At 40.8% G+C, this 16,736-nt stretch overlaps 2 protein-coding genes across 2 annotated transcripts in view; both read right to left on the bottom strand.

Annotated features, from left to right (window-relative positions):
• The window catches only part of LOC149233505 (U-box domain-containing protein 13-like), a 52,064-nt gene that overhangs the window by 15,917 nt on the left and 19,411 nt on the right, over positions 1 to 16,736 (bottom strand). The gene's annotated exons all lie outside the window — the stretch shown is intronic.
• Positions 14,844 to 15,496, bottom strand: LOC149233506 (uncharacterized). Its single transcript, XM_089376905.1, has 2 exons — positions 15,426 to 15,496; positions 14,844 to 15,309 (listed from the first exon to the last, which is right to left on the bottom strand). Exon 2 carries the CDS (start codon positions 15,282 to 15,284, stop codon positions 14,844 to 14,846), a length of 441 nt encoding a protein of 146 aa, XP_089233031.1. The 5' UTR covers positions 15,285 to 15,309; positions 15,426 to 15,496.

Below are 16,736 nucleotides of genomic sequence, written 5' to 3'. Positions count from 1 at the left end.
TATAAGTTTATTGTTTATTTATACAATTTCCTTTACTTATAAAGCTTATGTTTATATGTCTTTACAATTTTGAGAGCAATATTTCAAGTTATATCATTGTGAGCATATTTCCATTTACTTGAGGCAATTCTTTTTTCGCAAAGCACTAATAAACTTACTTGCATTTTTAGCACAGTTTGCATTTTAACTCAATTAACCTCCAAGCATAAGCTTCATTGATAGACATCATAGGGAAAAGAATTTCTTGGAAAATTCTTCCAATTGGTACAAAGTAAGAATAGGGTGTGTGACCCTGCAGTTATGGGTGTGGCTTGTCCCCTTGTAGGAACGAAGACACACACTAGCTAGTAAGACTGAGGGGAAGGGTATTGTTAATGACATCTTCGTGCCCTCAACCCCTCTTTCTTATAGTCACCCTAATTTTTACCGTTTGGCAAGAGTTCAAAAATAAATTTTTCTCACTTAGAGTAAGCATCTAGCTTAAAATTAACCAACATAATTGCATCTAACCTAAGTTAAGTGCATTTCATCTTAATTCATTTTACTTTTCAAGCTATTTTACTTGCAATTTATTTATATGCTTGTCATGATGAAAATGTCTTGAATTGATCATTTTGAAATATCTCATTAGGCAAGTACCATATCTTTCATTTTGCAAGTAAAGCTTTAGTCATATTGCAGGTTATTTTACATTGCTTCTTTACACGTTTTGGAATTGTCAATGGATAAATTTTGAAAGCATTTCTTTAAGAGCAATTTTTATATCTTGCAATTTGAATCATTTGATTTGCAAGATTACTTGATCTTTTATTTTGAAACATTTCATTTTTAAAGCAAGTGTTATTTATTTTGAAGCAATATTGAAGGCACTAGTTTTATATGCTCATCTTTGATTTATGTGTTGATGGTTATTGAGGATATATTTCATTTCATATTGTTTATCATACTTGTTGAACTTGCTCATAATCTTTAAGTAATCAAATTGACTTTAACATCTCCTAGAAAGCTCACACCCTTTTTAACTTAACTTTTCATTTAGGGACCACCCTCGTTAGCTTAACTAGGAGAGAGCTTAAATAGAGAGAGTTGGGAATAGATGACAACCCCATCTCTTGATTTTACCACCAACCACAACTTGTGGGGTTAAGGGATTTTCTCACTAACTTAGGTGTGTCTACAAGACGGCAACAACAAGCAGTTTGTATGAAAGTTCATAATGTCGTATCAAGGTCTTCAACTCTTTAGTAGAGTATATTATATTTGTAACATTTGTATAAGTTCACATGCGTGAAGTAAGCCCTAATAGACTTGTTACCACAAACTCTAGCAAGCCTTGAAGAGGGAAACCCTACAAGACAAAGAGCTAGACCAAGTGCTAACAATGGGGCAATGGCCCATTGTCACCACAGCGAATATCCCCTGCTCTTTATAGACTTTCATTGATGGAAGGAGTCTCGGTAGGAGGATAATCACCCTTTAATAGATGTTCTAGGGTTTAAGCTGCTATGTGATGAGATAGGACCTCTAGAGGGAAGCTTAGGGTGATGAAATGATGCTTCAAAGGGTACTTCGCTCCCTCTAAGAGACTTGTACAAGACCTAGGGTTTATGGATAATCGTAGGAAGAGGCACTTCCAAGGTTAAGGCAAGGAGGAGAAAGGAATTCTTATGATTTATTTCACTAGGTACTAAGCCCATACAACCCTCAAAGAAGTCCCCAAGTTGAGGAACTACAAGCCAAGGTTGCCCTCTTAGGGCACGACTAGGGCAAGAGATTTTATGGACGAAAACCTATGGGATTCTCACCAAACTTTAAGGACTAGGATATAAGATCCTAGGCTTGGTGTCTATGCTCCCGGAATCCACCAACTCGCTCTCTAATGCAATTTTCTATATGCCCTAGCCTAGTCATCCTACTTTAGGGGATCGAAATTTTGGAGAGGAAAATTATAGAGAATTTGAGTTTGATCACCAAAGGCTTGGACCAATGCCTTGTCCTTTGGGCATTTGGAGTCATGGATGCTTTAGATTAGCCAAAATTGTCCTAAAGGAGGTCAAGAATTGATGTCCTAGGTACCAACCCTCAACAATTACCCGCTCAAGAATTATGGAGTTTTATGGAGAAAAACAATATTTCACCACTAAGAACATTCATCACATGTCATATCACGAGTAACATATGCAATTCCCAACCAAATAGATTTTTAAAATTTATCTTCACAAAATTAGGGCACAATGTAGCATTAATCTAGTTGCAGCAATTCCATACATTAGACATTATTTCAAGAGAAAAATTTCAACAAAAAGGCACTTACAAGATGGCATGTAATATATCCATCTACAATCAAGAGATAGCTCCAAAAGAAGATCAAAAATCAGCTCCAAATATCGAAATGCATCCAAGATACTCCAATAGCCAATCCAAGAACAAGTGTGAATTTGCTAAAGAGGTTGCAATCCCAAGTGATGACAATGATAGACTAGAAATTATCTTTCTCTTATTTATTTGTGTCTAACTATGTCGAATTATACCTACTAGCCCCTTAACATTATAAAAATGGGTAAGATACATCCCTTGGTCACAAGCTAACCAAGTCGCTTCATAAAAATATGAATTAGCCATCCAAACACAAGCTAAAATGATGACATCAAGTTGATGTAGGGTTGTTGGAAGGCAACATTGAGTCCTCTTTGTGCCAAAATGTGTGAGAGGGCTCCATAAATCTCGAACAAGGGGATGGCCCCTTAATCTCCATGTAAATCATCATGTGGGCCCCAATTTGTGTTTGGGGCACAAAAATTGGTCTCATGGGTCTCCCAGTGATAAAATAGCTTGTAAATGCTCAAATGCTAAGGGCTCTAGAAATGGTGCTTTCCCTCCCATGTATCAAAGGGTGAGACAAACCTCCTTTGGGCCTTGGATCAGCTGTCACACCACCTGGTAAATGCTAAGCCAGATAGGGCACACTGGTCCAAATGCATCATCTCGTGAATAATGAAGGGCAATAGAGCGGAATATTGAGGGTGTTGAAGGTGCCCATGGCATGGAATGATGCTTCGCACAAGATAAGAGTCCCATGGCTCTCAGCGCTTCATCTAGGGGTGTTCATATGATCCTCTGGTGGACTTGGGCCCCAATTAAGTTGCCTAGCCCATAATGAAACCACCTACCAATTACATCTAATGCCCAAGGTTGCATCCTCACCATCAGGTACAATAATTAATTAGTGCATCTAAGTGAACCAATCTTGTTATTCAAGTGCAAATTGAGACTTCATATGGGGCTTCCCTTCCAAATTTGGGGTTTTGATCTCGTAATAGTATTACCTCCCTAGGTAGGAGTGGTTAATAAACAACCATATTAGGTGTTCCCAACCCTTAAGGGGAACGATAGGTCCCGTACATCCTTCAATCAATAGGTGGTATGTGAATGATGATAAAATGGATGGGGTCACAAGGGCCTTGAAGCCAAATGCCACGGATTCAAGGGTGGCAATGATGAGGGATGTCCACATATTGGGTGTATAGATGTAGGAGGGAGCAATCGTGGATACATGAGTTACCCCGACCTTTGTTTCTCCACCCTTCTTTATTTTCCTTTTCTTGATTTTTTCTTTATATTATTGTTTAGGGCTCCAGGAAATGAGAACATGTTGTGTTACTTGTGTATGATGTAAAACAGTTATTACCCCGTTATGGTGGTGCAGTTCATCGGCCCCCAAGGGTTGGCGCGTGCATGGGTTCCTTAATGATGTGGGGGCACTCATAGGCCTTAGGAACCAAGGTGATGGCCATGATAAAGGGGTAGAGCTCATGTTTGGCTTTTGCCCACGTGCTATATTAAATGTCTCAGACATCTTTTGCATTTTATAATATTCTTTTCTTTTGTTTATTGCTTGTGGCCATGATATGTTTTTAATGCTCCTTTAGCTGCATCAATCTCTAGAGCAACATTTCCAAGCCCGACCCAGCTATGTGGACAAGCGAAGGGGGAGTGTCAATGCCTTCTGGACCTAGTGATGACGTGGAGACAGAGAAAGAAAATGATGAAATAGGGCTTGTATTGTGTGGAGGAGAGTGAAATATGTGGAACAGGAAAACAAGACCACGCTACCCAAATAGGGGTTTCCCAAGTAGTGCCCTTCCTAAAACCATAGGTCAATAGGAGAGATCCCACAAGAATAGGATTAAGGATTAAACCTCCATTTAAGGTGGGGGAACAAAACCACGGTCAAAGCCCTTCCTTCTTCCAAGTCACCCAATAATCCATGCCCAAGATGCCCAAGATGCCCAAGCCTTTTGGGTTGGATTACCCACCTTCTAACATATGCTCTCGACAGATGGGCAAGGGGACATATGACTAATGTAGGGAGCAAAAATCAAATGGCACAATATATCAGCTACATCGATGGTTGTTTGTGCTTGTTGGCTGCGAGCTGAAGAGATCAAATTCTCTCATGGGGTCACCCACTTATAGTGGATAACAAGACTTTAAGATAATTAATAATTTAAATAAGAGCCTAAATACACTTTAATGTTGAGTTGGGCCCCTAGTAAGGGTTTCATCCTTCTCTTATATATCAAAACAAAATGAAGTTTTACAAAAGTGAAATTAACATTGTTATCACTCAAAAATTTCCTTCGAGAAAACCCAGGGGATTTCAGATGAACAGATCAGGCCACTGGCAAAATACCTTTCACCTCCAATTTAGTGCTTGATAATCTAAGAGGGGTGTCCCTAGATGATTCTTTATGTTTGAACTGTGAGCAGCTACAAGTAAACTTCATGTCACAAAGAAGACTCCTTGAATTTGATGACTGATTTGTCAATTACAGCACTTGAAATCGTAATTATATGCTTGAAATTCACTAGTGACTGGTGCCAAGTTATTATGGGCAATCAAGGGGATGGAATGGACAAAAATCAGCAAGGCAAAATCAGTTTAATCTTGCTAATTAAAAATCCTAAAAAATGAATTGTTACCACCTGAAAATGCATGACTTATTTCGCATTTACAAGATCCTTCTCTCACAAACACGACAGGAAATCTTTGGAGTTCAGTGGCACTTACAAGTTGTGAGGCTATGCGCCTTGTTCTATCTCGCCTAAGCATCATTCAGGGAAGACCAAAGATGCGAAGGGGTAATGTTGCCTTGAAGGAGAACCATAAACCCATGGATTGGAGAATGCCCCACCCTAGAAGAAGAAAGAAGCAGGCTGCAGGTAAGCATAAGTTGACAATCCCTCTTAGGGTTAGGGTTAAGTGCTTCGTTGTAGAGAGGACATGCACATATGGAACCATTCAATCTCATAAAACAAGGTTTTCACAATGATGGAAGAACACTCCACTTCTTGGAGCACAATGAGGTGTTTAGGGTTATCATGACATGAAAACACCCACTAATGGGGAATGCCCTACCTCATTGGTGGCCTCAAGCATGACACATGGAAAGAAAAGGGGTTATATTGGCTTGATGAAGGAGTTTCCACCTATTTGGAGATGTACTTCACCTTTAAAGAACACTTTTGGGGTAAAGATGCATTGTTCAATGTGTGTTTCACATATTTGGAGGCACATTTCACCTTAGTTTCACTTTGTTAAAAGTCTATGTAACATTTGAAGTGTTGGTTTGGGAGGTAACAAATTTGTGTGGTTGCAAGAAGAAAGTCCAAAGCCCAAGATTAAATAAACTGGCTATAGTAGCTGGGCATTTATCTTTTGAAGATCTTTTCTCATCTCGTGACTTCATGAAGGATCAAAGACTCCACCAAAAGATTTTGAAGTGACATTATGTTTGTAAAGGTGGGGACATCCAGCAGAGTTTGAATGCATATGAACACTCCTTTGATAACTCCATTGATATGAAGAAGTGGCATGACCATGATGTGTTTCCAAAATTACATATCAGTTTTTCAATTTGAAGATTTGGAAGCGAAGAAATATGGCATCATTCCAAGAAGAGTAGGGCATCGTAGGGTTTGGTCCTTTAGATTCTCAAGTATCCTAGGATATCAAAATGAGCTCTTGGATCCAAGATGGGGCAAAGACATTTTCAATTTCTATGGACATACTAGTTCAACTACACTATTGGTTACATATTTCATTAAACTTATTTCAAATATGAATGTTGTCAATGAGAAAGTCATGATGAAAAGATTGCACTGACCTTGAAAATGATGCAAGTGTTGCACCTCATATAGCATGAGGTATTGATCCAGTTGATGGAGCTTCATGGTTTTCTAAGGAGGATTATTATTGGTACACACACTTTCCTCCGCACTTCCCTTCTGACTTTGTCAACTACTTTTTTTTTCTCGTAACACCCCTAGACAGGCTGAACTCCTACCCAATCGACTCTACCACAGGGAACCTAACCCTAATGGACCCTGTTGTATATGTTTCTCGAACGCAGTTCTTGGCTGCGAAACTGCGCCAAGAAGCCAACTCGGCCAAACTTTAGGTTAAAGCTGGCCCTCGAACCAAAGGGGGCTCCTTCAAGTGTTACGAGGCTTTTTTTAACGTTGTTTATTGTCACTGAACAGCAACCTGTGAAACACAACGACCAGATCTATGATTTGTATAGGTGGTTGCTGATGAGAATCCAATCTCCGCTCAAAAATAAATCACTCTCTTGCAGAGACCTTATCAAACTGCCAACGTCCAGCTTCGACAGAATAACATAGCTTTAGAGAGTTTGGTAGAGGATAGAAGAGTATATGATAATTAAACATTCATACTTAATCAACCAGATATAGTAGATGTGTGTAGAAGAATTCTACAGCCAAACAAATATACATTCAAGAGATGACAGAAGGCAACAATTAAATGATGCAGAGGAGTTGTTTTAAACAGACTGTTCAATTAGCTAGTGCCCATAACGATGATAACTTTGCAGTGAGCTGTCAGGGAGGTTGATACTCAAACTTAGCCTTGCCCTAGCTCCTATGTTACCTTGAAAGTATGCAGAAAAAAAATTATGAAAATCACAGGGCAAGACATACATGAGTCATGAAACTAAAGTCAGAATACTTTAATTAAAAATTATGCAATAGAAGTCTTTACAAAAATGGCAGGGTTTTGGCATCAAAAGCTAAACCTTTTACATTACAATTGAAACAATATATAGAACATTACATCAAACTAATTGTCTAGCTTTCTGGAATAAAAATTTGAACAATATACTAAAATAAAAATAATCTCTAGAAAATTGTAAGAAATTTGGAGTTGTTCCATTGATTGTTGATTAGCTCCCTTTATTCTTGGGACTTGTTACCCACGATTTTGTGGTTGATATCCCTCGGAGAAATTTTTTTCTACAAGATGGTCCTCAGCCGGCAGCCACCAGCCACCAGCTAGCTCATTGTGCCATTTCTCCGCCACCTAAGCCAGCCATGTGGTTCCTCGCCCATCTGCCATGATTGTATGTTTGAAGGTGGGCCTCCTGAACCTTAGGGTATGCCTTATCATTTGGTAATTGAGTATTGTGGTTTGCTTATCATGGACACTTCTAGGCATGGATTAATAGGGGGATTCGGCAAAAAGAATGGGCTAAGTTTGTGCTCTTGTCCCCTAGACCCTTTTTGGATACTAACCTTGAATTCTAGTCCCGTGGGATCTCTTTTATTGACCATTTGGCTTCAAGGATGGTATTTCACAGGAAACCCCAATTATGGTTGAATGGTCTTGCTCCCTTATCCACATATATAACCCCCTTTCCACTCATTATTACCCCATTCATCATCTCTCCCACTTGGGTCCACATTCCTCTACTGGGTCCACATGGGGTTGGCTCACCCCTTCCCCTTGCCCGCACCTTGGGTCAAGTTTGGAATGATTCCCAGGGGGTTGATGCATCTAAAACGAAGATAAAATCATATTTGACCACATTCAATAGGAAAATGCACCACAGAATGCAAAAGATGGTCGAGACAAACACATTTAGCACGTGGGCAAAAGCCAATACATGAGCTCTACCCCATCATTACGGCCATCACCCTGGTTCCAATAGGTTCTATGAGCCTCCATCATATAGGAACCCATGATTGTCCCAACACCTGTTGGGCAATGAACCCCCCTACCTTAAAAGGGGGTAGTCACTGCTATATCTTATACATCATGCTCTTACCCCTTGAGCCCCGAGCAGTTAATCAAAGAAAATCATAAAAAGACAAAAAAGCATATAAAAATAGGTGGAAAAATTAGGGTCGGGGCACCTCATCTACCATGATTGCTCTCTCCTATACATTATAAACCCAAGTGTGGGCTTCCCTTTTATTAGCTACCCTCGTACCCCAACATGTGGCCCAGAGTTGCCCCTTCTCATCCCCTACTTCATTCACCTATTTGTCATATGCCACCACATTCTAAAGGATGTACCTTGAACATATTATCCCCTTTAGAAGTAGAAATCGCCTAATAGGATACTTGGTTAATCTCATTTGGAGTTTAGGAGACATTGGCACATCCCGGAGCCCATTATGGAAGGGCATGCCATTATGAAGTCCCCACCTGTGGTCCATGATTGGTAAGCTCATTTACTCGATTTCTCTAATGACTTGTTGTATTGGAAGGCTAGGGGACGCATTGGATCTTATGCAGGATTACAGATGGTCTCCATCTTGGGTTTGGTCTCCCTATACGGGGTCCTAATCCTCCAGAGGGCTACATTGGCACATGTAGGGTGTGTGTTGAGACTCGAGAGCTATCGGCTTTCACAGCAGTAAACAGTGCTACATGGATCCTCGAGTATGTTCAGAGATTGCTCAAGATTCACCTATTGGACGAGGAAGATGCACCTGTTTCACCTTTGCCCCAGCCAGCCCCACAGATGTACCATTCACTTGGCAGTTGACCCAGGACTTTTAGGATGATGTGGCATCACCTACACCATCATCAGAGCCCTTGCAAATAATCTACAAGCATCTTCAACTGATTTGGAGACCCATGAGGTTGTTGTTGTGCCCCCACACCCATCGGGAGCACCACAGGTTTATTGTTTGGAGAACAAGGGGCCAACCCCTTGTCCATCACTTTTGAGGGTCCTATTCTTCAATATGGCACCTATGGACCTCATCAAGCCTCTCGGAAGGCCCTACGACATATATTATTCATCATTTAACCTCTTAAGAGGCTTATTCTTTCATTTGTGAGCTAGTTTGGTGGGCTTGTCACCAAAAGTTAGATTATTAACACATTATTTTATTTTAGGGCTTATGTAGGCTAAGGTGACTAATTCAAACTCCTCATTCCTGTATCAATACAAGCGAGATGAGTTCATTTGCTCATCATCACTTTGGATTGGATTTCTTCTCTCTCTTGAGAATTTCGCACTTTTTCTTGGAGGATGAATTGGAGCTTTATGGATGAATTTTGATGTGTGGATTTGGTTTATCTTATCTTGGAGCTTCTCTATTGTCAAATTGTGGATGGTTGGATATGTTCTATTACATGTAAGTACATGCTTTTAATGTTATTCTTGTTTTACTTTGTCATATACATTGGATTGGGATTTTCACTATTTTTAGGGCTAATTGTTGCATGCATTTACTGCTTAAATTGTGGAATTTTGTCTCTATATAGCATCTCTCAATGTATGGGCCATGTAATTTGAATGAAATCTCCTAGGGATAATTCTATCAACGAATTCATCTTGATAAGCCATCACCTTTTGCACATCGAAGTATAAAAGCTGCAAGATTGCTTCTCTTTGTCCTAGAAGGCTAGAAAGGTAGTCTTGAGGCCTCCTTGACTAAGAACCAAGGCACTCATTCATATTTACCATAGACTCCATTCTCCCAAGACTAAGGCACTCATCTACCAAGAGGTGATAACCTAAAATCAACTCTTTTTCACCTTTTCCTAGGTCTAGCCAAGTTGGGTCACCTAGGGCATCATTTTCCTAACAAAATAGCCCTCCAAAAAGTTCAATCTCCTAGCCTCTCTTGCGTTGGTGTCTCATCAAGGCCTCCTCCAATTTTGAAGCCATTCCGACGGTGGAGTTATGAGAAAAGCCAAGCCCTAGATCCGAGATCAAACTTTGCCCTAGTATCCCTGAGGCTAGTGCCTCATAGGATCAATTCAACACCTTTAAGTGAAATTTTTTTCTTTGATCCTTTCCCCCTCCTTGTTTGGGTTAAGAACATCATTGGTTGCTAAACTCTTACCTCCTAACCTAAGCTGGATCCACTTGGTCCCGGGGAGTCCCATTCCTTTGAAAAGATAATTCTTCAAGAACCATCCAGGCTAGCAATTCCAACAAGGATTTTATGGATTGGAAAATTCTTTCACAAGTCATATTCCCTAAACCTAACCCTCAAATCGTTCGTTCCCTCTCCATATCCATTTATTGATTTATCCTTCATTGGTGACTCCATAATATACTGGGCCTCCTCCCATCAGTGAAAGTTTGTAAATAGTAGAGAGCCTTAACTGAGGTAACAGTGGGCTAAGTCTCCATTTGTTGCACTTGGTCTAACATTTGCCCTTTAGGGATCCCCTTTAGGTCCCCGGCTAGTTTGAGCGATAACATTTTGGCGTCGTTGTCGGGGACACGAAACGCATGTTTTGTTCCCCATATGACATATTGACATATCATTATTGGCGACTCCATTGGAAGAACGAAACCCTAGTTCTCCATTGAACTTTAATGTCGATGCTTGTAGGGTGATGCAAGCATTTTTCTAGGCATCTTTAAATTCACCCTGGCGACTCCTACATATTTTTCATGTGTAACTCAAATAGGTTGTCTTTCTTTAATAAATCTCCTGCTTTGGACATTGCTAACATCCTTGGGCATCCTAATCATGTCGTGGGAAGGATGGTACAAGGGGTGCCCGTGTTTGATGTTGATCTACTCTTCACAATTGACCACGTGGAAAGATTTAATGCACATGTTTCAAGAGAGAAGGTTGTTCGCCAAGATGTCCTTATTTTATTATCCATGGGATCTCTTGGTGGTCATAACTCATGGTTGCATGATCATGAACCTAGGAGCATCTCATCTATTCAAGAGTTCGTTGATGGCTTTCTTAAACATTTTCAAGTACACCCTGCATTAAGCATCCAAGACGAAGTCTTCATCGAGCATCATCAAAACATGAAAAATCTGGGTAATGAGCAGGAAGACGAGTCCTCCTTAGGTCCGCATGTTGAAAATGATGATTTTGAGGACACATGTGCTGGGAAGGATGAGTTTATGGAAAGTGAAATAGAGACCAGCCTTACCCTTCTCAAGGATATTACTCCCGATGAATCCTCTTTTGAAAAACTTGAGAAAGATGATCCCATTAGCCCCTTGGAAAATGACATTGGAGATTATTTCCATATTGAAAAGGAGAAGTGGGAAATCATTGGTCCTCAATTTGATTATGCTCCCATTTATGATACCGACAAGGAAGATGAGGATGAGATTGGTCTTCCCTTCCCCTCAGGCACTATTTATGATGACATGCCCATTGATACCCTTGGGAAGGAGAATCTTCATTTTCCTTTGCATAAAGAGGGGCAGTTGGAGGTGATCAATTTTCCTTTTAGGAGAGACTCGGTCTTTGATACTTAAGGAAATTGATAAGGCTCCCACTTCTCTTGAGTATGATTCTATGTTCAAATCACTCAAGCCTTTAGATTATGATTTTGGGAAAGCAGAACCCGTTGAATACAATACTTCTCCTTTTTTCCTATTGTTCATCATCTTGAGTCTTTAGCAAGTGATTCCCTCACCCCTAGTCATATGATCTCCAGTCACTGTGAAACCCTTCCCCCCTCCCGATTATAGTGTCATGGAAAATCCCTTCATTGATTATACTTTTCCTCCTTGTACACACCCTTAGGGTTTTGATCACTCCATAGTCTCCCCTCTCCAGTGTAATAATCATGTGCAACCTACTCGTGTTTCTCCATCTCGTCGGCCTCCTTTTCCTACTAATCATAACCCGATGAAGGCCATAAGCCATGATGTAAATAATAAGGACAATGATGGAAGTGATATGCTAGAGGTTGCCATCCATCAAAAGTTTATGAGCTTGGTTGTTGACATCTCTATATTTTGGTTGCAAGAGAAGATCTCATGGACTAGAATACATCCTTTTCTTACCTATTCTCACATAATCATCCATGTGTGGGCATCATATTTTCCCACTTCCTGCCCACAACATCCTCCATGTGTTTGGGTTTGCATTCGCTTTGGGATTTGTTGCATGAGTAATCATATAGGCAAGCATATTTATATTGACTTGATGATATGTTGGTTGCACTGTCTTTATGATTACACTTAATAATAGCTTTGGCATATGCATGCTAGGGTAGGATGCATTGCATGTTCATTTTCGCATTAAAAGTAACATCATATGATATTTCTCATGGTAGATAGATGCATATTTGCATATTTTATTTTTTGTTGATTTTATGGCCTAACATTTAGCACGTGCAATCATGAGATTTCGCGAAAGCATGTTGCCTCGTGTTTTTCATCTATTATGGGTGCAAGGGACAGGTCTACGGTAACCAAGAGATAGTTGGAGTTCTCGTGATCTCCCGTTCGAGTAGCTTCCCCCACTTTGAGAGAGATCACATCCTAGTTGGAGCCAAATGTTACCCACCATTTTGTGGGTGACATCCTAGGAGAAAAAATTTCTCCAAGATAGTCCTCAGCCAGCAGCCTCTTGCAGCCACCAGCTAGTTCATTGTGCCATTTCTCTGCCACCTGAGCCAGCCATGTGGTCCCTCGCCCATCTGTCATTATCGTATGTTTGAAGGTGGGCCTCCCAAACCTAAAGGTATGCTTTGTTATTTGGTAATTGAGTATTGTGCTTTGCTTATCATGGAAACTTATGGGCATTGATTAATGGGAGAATTCGGCGGAAAGAATGGGCCAGGTCTGTGCTCTTGTCCCCTAGACCCCTTTTGCATATAAACCTTGAATTCTAGTCTCATGAGATCTCTTTTACTAACCATTTGGCTTTAAGGATGGTATTTCACGAGAAACCCCAATTTTGGTTGCGTGGTCCCACTCCCTTATCCACATATATAACCACCTTTCCACTCATTATTACCCATTCATCATCTCTCACACTTGGGTCCACATTCCTCCAATGGGTCCACATAGGGTTGGCTCACTCCTTCCCCTTGCCCGCGCCTTGGGTCAGGCCTGAAATAGCTAAAAGGTAGATAAAAGCATATTTGGCCACATTCAACAGGAAAATGCACCACAGAATGCAAAAGATGGTCGGGACAAACACATTTAGCACGTGGACAAAAGCCAATACATGAGCTCTACCCCATCATCACGACCATAACCCTACCTCCTACAAGTTCTATGAGCCTCCTTCATCATATAGGAACCCATTATTGTCCCAACCCCTGGTGGGCAATGAACCGCCCTACCTTAAAAGGGGGTAATCACTACTATACCTCATACATCATGCTCTTACCCCTTGAGCCCCGAGCAATTAATCAAAGAAAATCATTAAAAGACAAAAGGGCATATAAAAAGGGGTGGAAAAATCAAGGTCGGGGCACCTCATGTACCACGATTGCTCCCTCCTATACATTATAAACCCAAGCATGGGTTTTCCTTTTATTAGCAACCCTCGTACCCCAGCATGTGGACCAAAGTTGCCCCTTCTCATCCCCTACTTCATTCACCTATCTGTCATATGCCACCACCTTCTTAAGGGTGTACCTTGAACATATTATCCCCTTTAGAAGTAGAAACCACCTAATAGGATACTTAGTTAACTCCATTTGGAGTTTAGGAGACACTGGCACATCGCGAAGCCCATTATGAAAAGGCGGGCCACTATGAAGTCCCCACCTATAGTCCATGATTGGTAAGTTCATTTACTCGATTTCTCTAATGACTTGTTGTATTGGAAGGCTAGGGGAAGCATTAGATCTTATGCAAGATTGCAAATGGTTTCCATCTTGGGTTTGGTCTCCCTATACGGGGTCCTAATCCTCCAAAGGGCTACATTGGCACATGTAGGGTGTGTGTTGAGACTCGAGAGCCATGGGCCTTCATAGCAATAAATAGTACTACATGGATCCTCGAGTATGTTCAGATATTGCTGAAGATTCACCTATTGGACGAGGAAGATGCACCTGGTTCACCTTTGCCCAGCCAGCCCCACAGATGTACCATTCACTTGGCAGTTGACCCAGGACTTCTAGGATGATGTGGCATCACCTACACCATCATCAGAGCCCTTGCAAATGATTTACAAGCATCTTCAACTCATTTTGAGACCCATGAGGTTGTTGTTGTGCCCCCACATCCACTGGGAACACCACAGGTTTATTGTTTGGAGAACAAGGGGCCAACCTCTTGTCCATCACTTTTGAGGGTCATGTTCTTCATTATGGCACCTATGGACCTCATCATGCCTCTTGGAGGGCCCTACGACATATATTATTCATCATTTGACCTCTTAAGAGGCTTATTCTTTCATTTGTGAGCTAGTTTGGTGGGCTTGTCACCAAAAGTTAGACTATTAACCAATGTTGTTAAAAGCGCGATCGGGATTAAATCGGCGCCGGGAATAAAGCGGAAAAAATCGGCAAAAGCGGGAAAAAAGCGTTTGGCACAAAAATATTCATTTTTTTTCAATTTTTTTAATATCTAAACCATCTACAACATAAAATAAATACATTGACACATAAATATGATAAAAAAACTAATATATAAGATGTTTAATATCATTTCTAGCGCTAAAATCACACATAACATTGAATCATGTCCTGAATAGTAAGTCCTGAGTCCCAACTCAGCCTCAAAATATCAACAAAAAATATGATAATGTATCTCATCACGTCATAATGTCATATACAATAAAATGAAAGTCTAATCCTATTGATTTCCTCTGCCCCTCTTGCGAGAAAATGGCACAACTTTCTCTTTCCCTCTAGATGTAGAAGCTGGTGCCTGTGCTGGTGGAAATGGCAGTGGAGTCTTACGTGCTCTAGAAGCTGAAGAACTAGTAGTAGCAGCTACAGGAGGCTGAGGTAGACGGAGACCACGTCCTCTACTGGTGGTAGTGGTAGCCCGGGTAGGCGGTGTCACCTCCTCCTCCTGCTCCTCCTCCTCCACCTGCTCCTCCTCCTCCTGCTCCCCCTCCTCCTCCCCCTCATCCTGCACTAACCAATCATCAGTGGGATCCATGAGAGGCCTCTCGGTCTCAACCCTCCATTCAGCAGTGGTGTCAATCCCATCCAATGAGATGGCTTCCGTATCAGGTGTCCTCTCTAGTTGTCTCACCCACAATCGAAGATTGTAGTAGACATAGACCATGTCATTAAGTCTATGGGACTCCAACCTGTACAAAGTTCATGAAATAATAATTAATATTATAAAAAAAATATTGTTTAAAACTTTAATGAATTCAAAAATTTATTTGGAAATTTGCAATATTTTAAATGTTTAAGTGTTAACCTATTGCGCTTCTTGTTGTGTATTTTTTCAAATACACTCCAATTGCGCTCACATCCTGAGGAGCTGCATGTTTGGCTAAGGATGCATACGGCAAGCTTTTGCAAAAGGGGTACTCTGCCACCATACATCTTCCACCATGCGTCTACAACAAAATTACAAATAAAATTTTAAATAAACATAAGAAAAAAATGGAATTTGAAGAGACAATGAAATTTGAAACAAAGTTACAAAGTACAAACTAAAAAATACCTGGCATTTTAATCGTCCTATCAGTGACAGCCATCTCAAAGCCAAATGTGCCACCTGACATCTTATATGTCTCAATTTGTCTAGAGATCTCTATACGTTGTTCTGGAGATCTCACCATCTTCTGGACACAGGTTAATAATCCTTCCACGACCTCAGCATCAAAATCAAACCCACATGCATAAGAAAATGCAGGGTTCAGGAAAAGCCCAGCAGCATGAATGGGACGATGGAGTGTGTTGTTCCATCGCTCATCAATCACTTCCCATAGAAGGAGTTGTCTCTGAAACCCATCATCTCCCTTATCATCATAGTAGGACCGAATGGCTTCTTTGGCCCTGTCCATGGCTTCATACAAATAGCCCATTGCGGGCTTCTCACCATCAACCAACCGAAGAACCTTTACCAAAGGTTCAGTAACAGCGCACACCTCCTGCACTCCCGCCCAGAAGTCTTCCTGGTATGAAACTAGTCTGCACACGGCCTCTCCTTCTGGTTTGCGGCTCATTGACGAAGCACGCCACTCCTCTGAAAGAAACATTCTCTTCAAATCCCACATAGAATTCAAGAGGGATTGAAGAGATATGAAACTCGTCGCAAACCGTGTAATGGCGGGGTGCACCAACTCTTTGTTGTTGGTGCATTTTCTCATCAAGCTAAGCACAGATGTGTGATTGTAAATAAATTTTGTGATGCTTTTTGATGAGTCAACAATATCTTTGACAAAGGGAATTTTCCCTATGTCCTCTAACATCAAATCAATACAATGGGCAGCACAAGGTGTCCAAAATAAAGTAGGATGCCTGTCCATAAGCATTCTACCAGCAGCAACATAATTTGCAGCATTGTCCGTTATGACTTGGACAACATTTTCTGCACCCACCTCCAAAATAAACACATCCAGCAAATCACATAAAGTTCTTGCATCTTTGATTTGATGAGTTGCATCAATAGATTTGATAAACATAGTCCCCTTGGGACAACTAACCAAGAAGTTTATAAGGGTTCTCCCCTTTTGGTCAGTCCAACCATCTGACATAACAGTGCATCCTGTTTGTGCCCATG

Source organism: Pinus tabuliformis, chromosome J, assembly GCF_031772625.1.
Source record: "Pinus tabuliformis cultivar Carrire ecotype Pingquan chromosome J, CPIR1, whole genome shotgun sequence".
Classification (NCBI taxonomy): Eukaryota; Viridiplantae; Streptophyta; class Pinopsida; order Pinales; family Pinaceae; genus Pinus; species Pinus tabuliformis.
Note: the sequence above shows the minus strand (reverse complement) of the source record. Positions and strands in the feature narration are given on the sequence as shown.

Excerpts from the sequence above, each read along its gene's own strand:
- LOC149233506 (XM_089376905.1), bottom strand. The coding sequence starts at position 15,284 with ATGGTCTATGTCTACTACAATCTTCGATTGTGGGTGAGACAACTAGAG.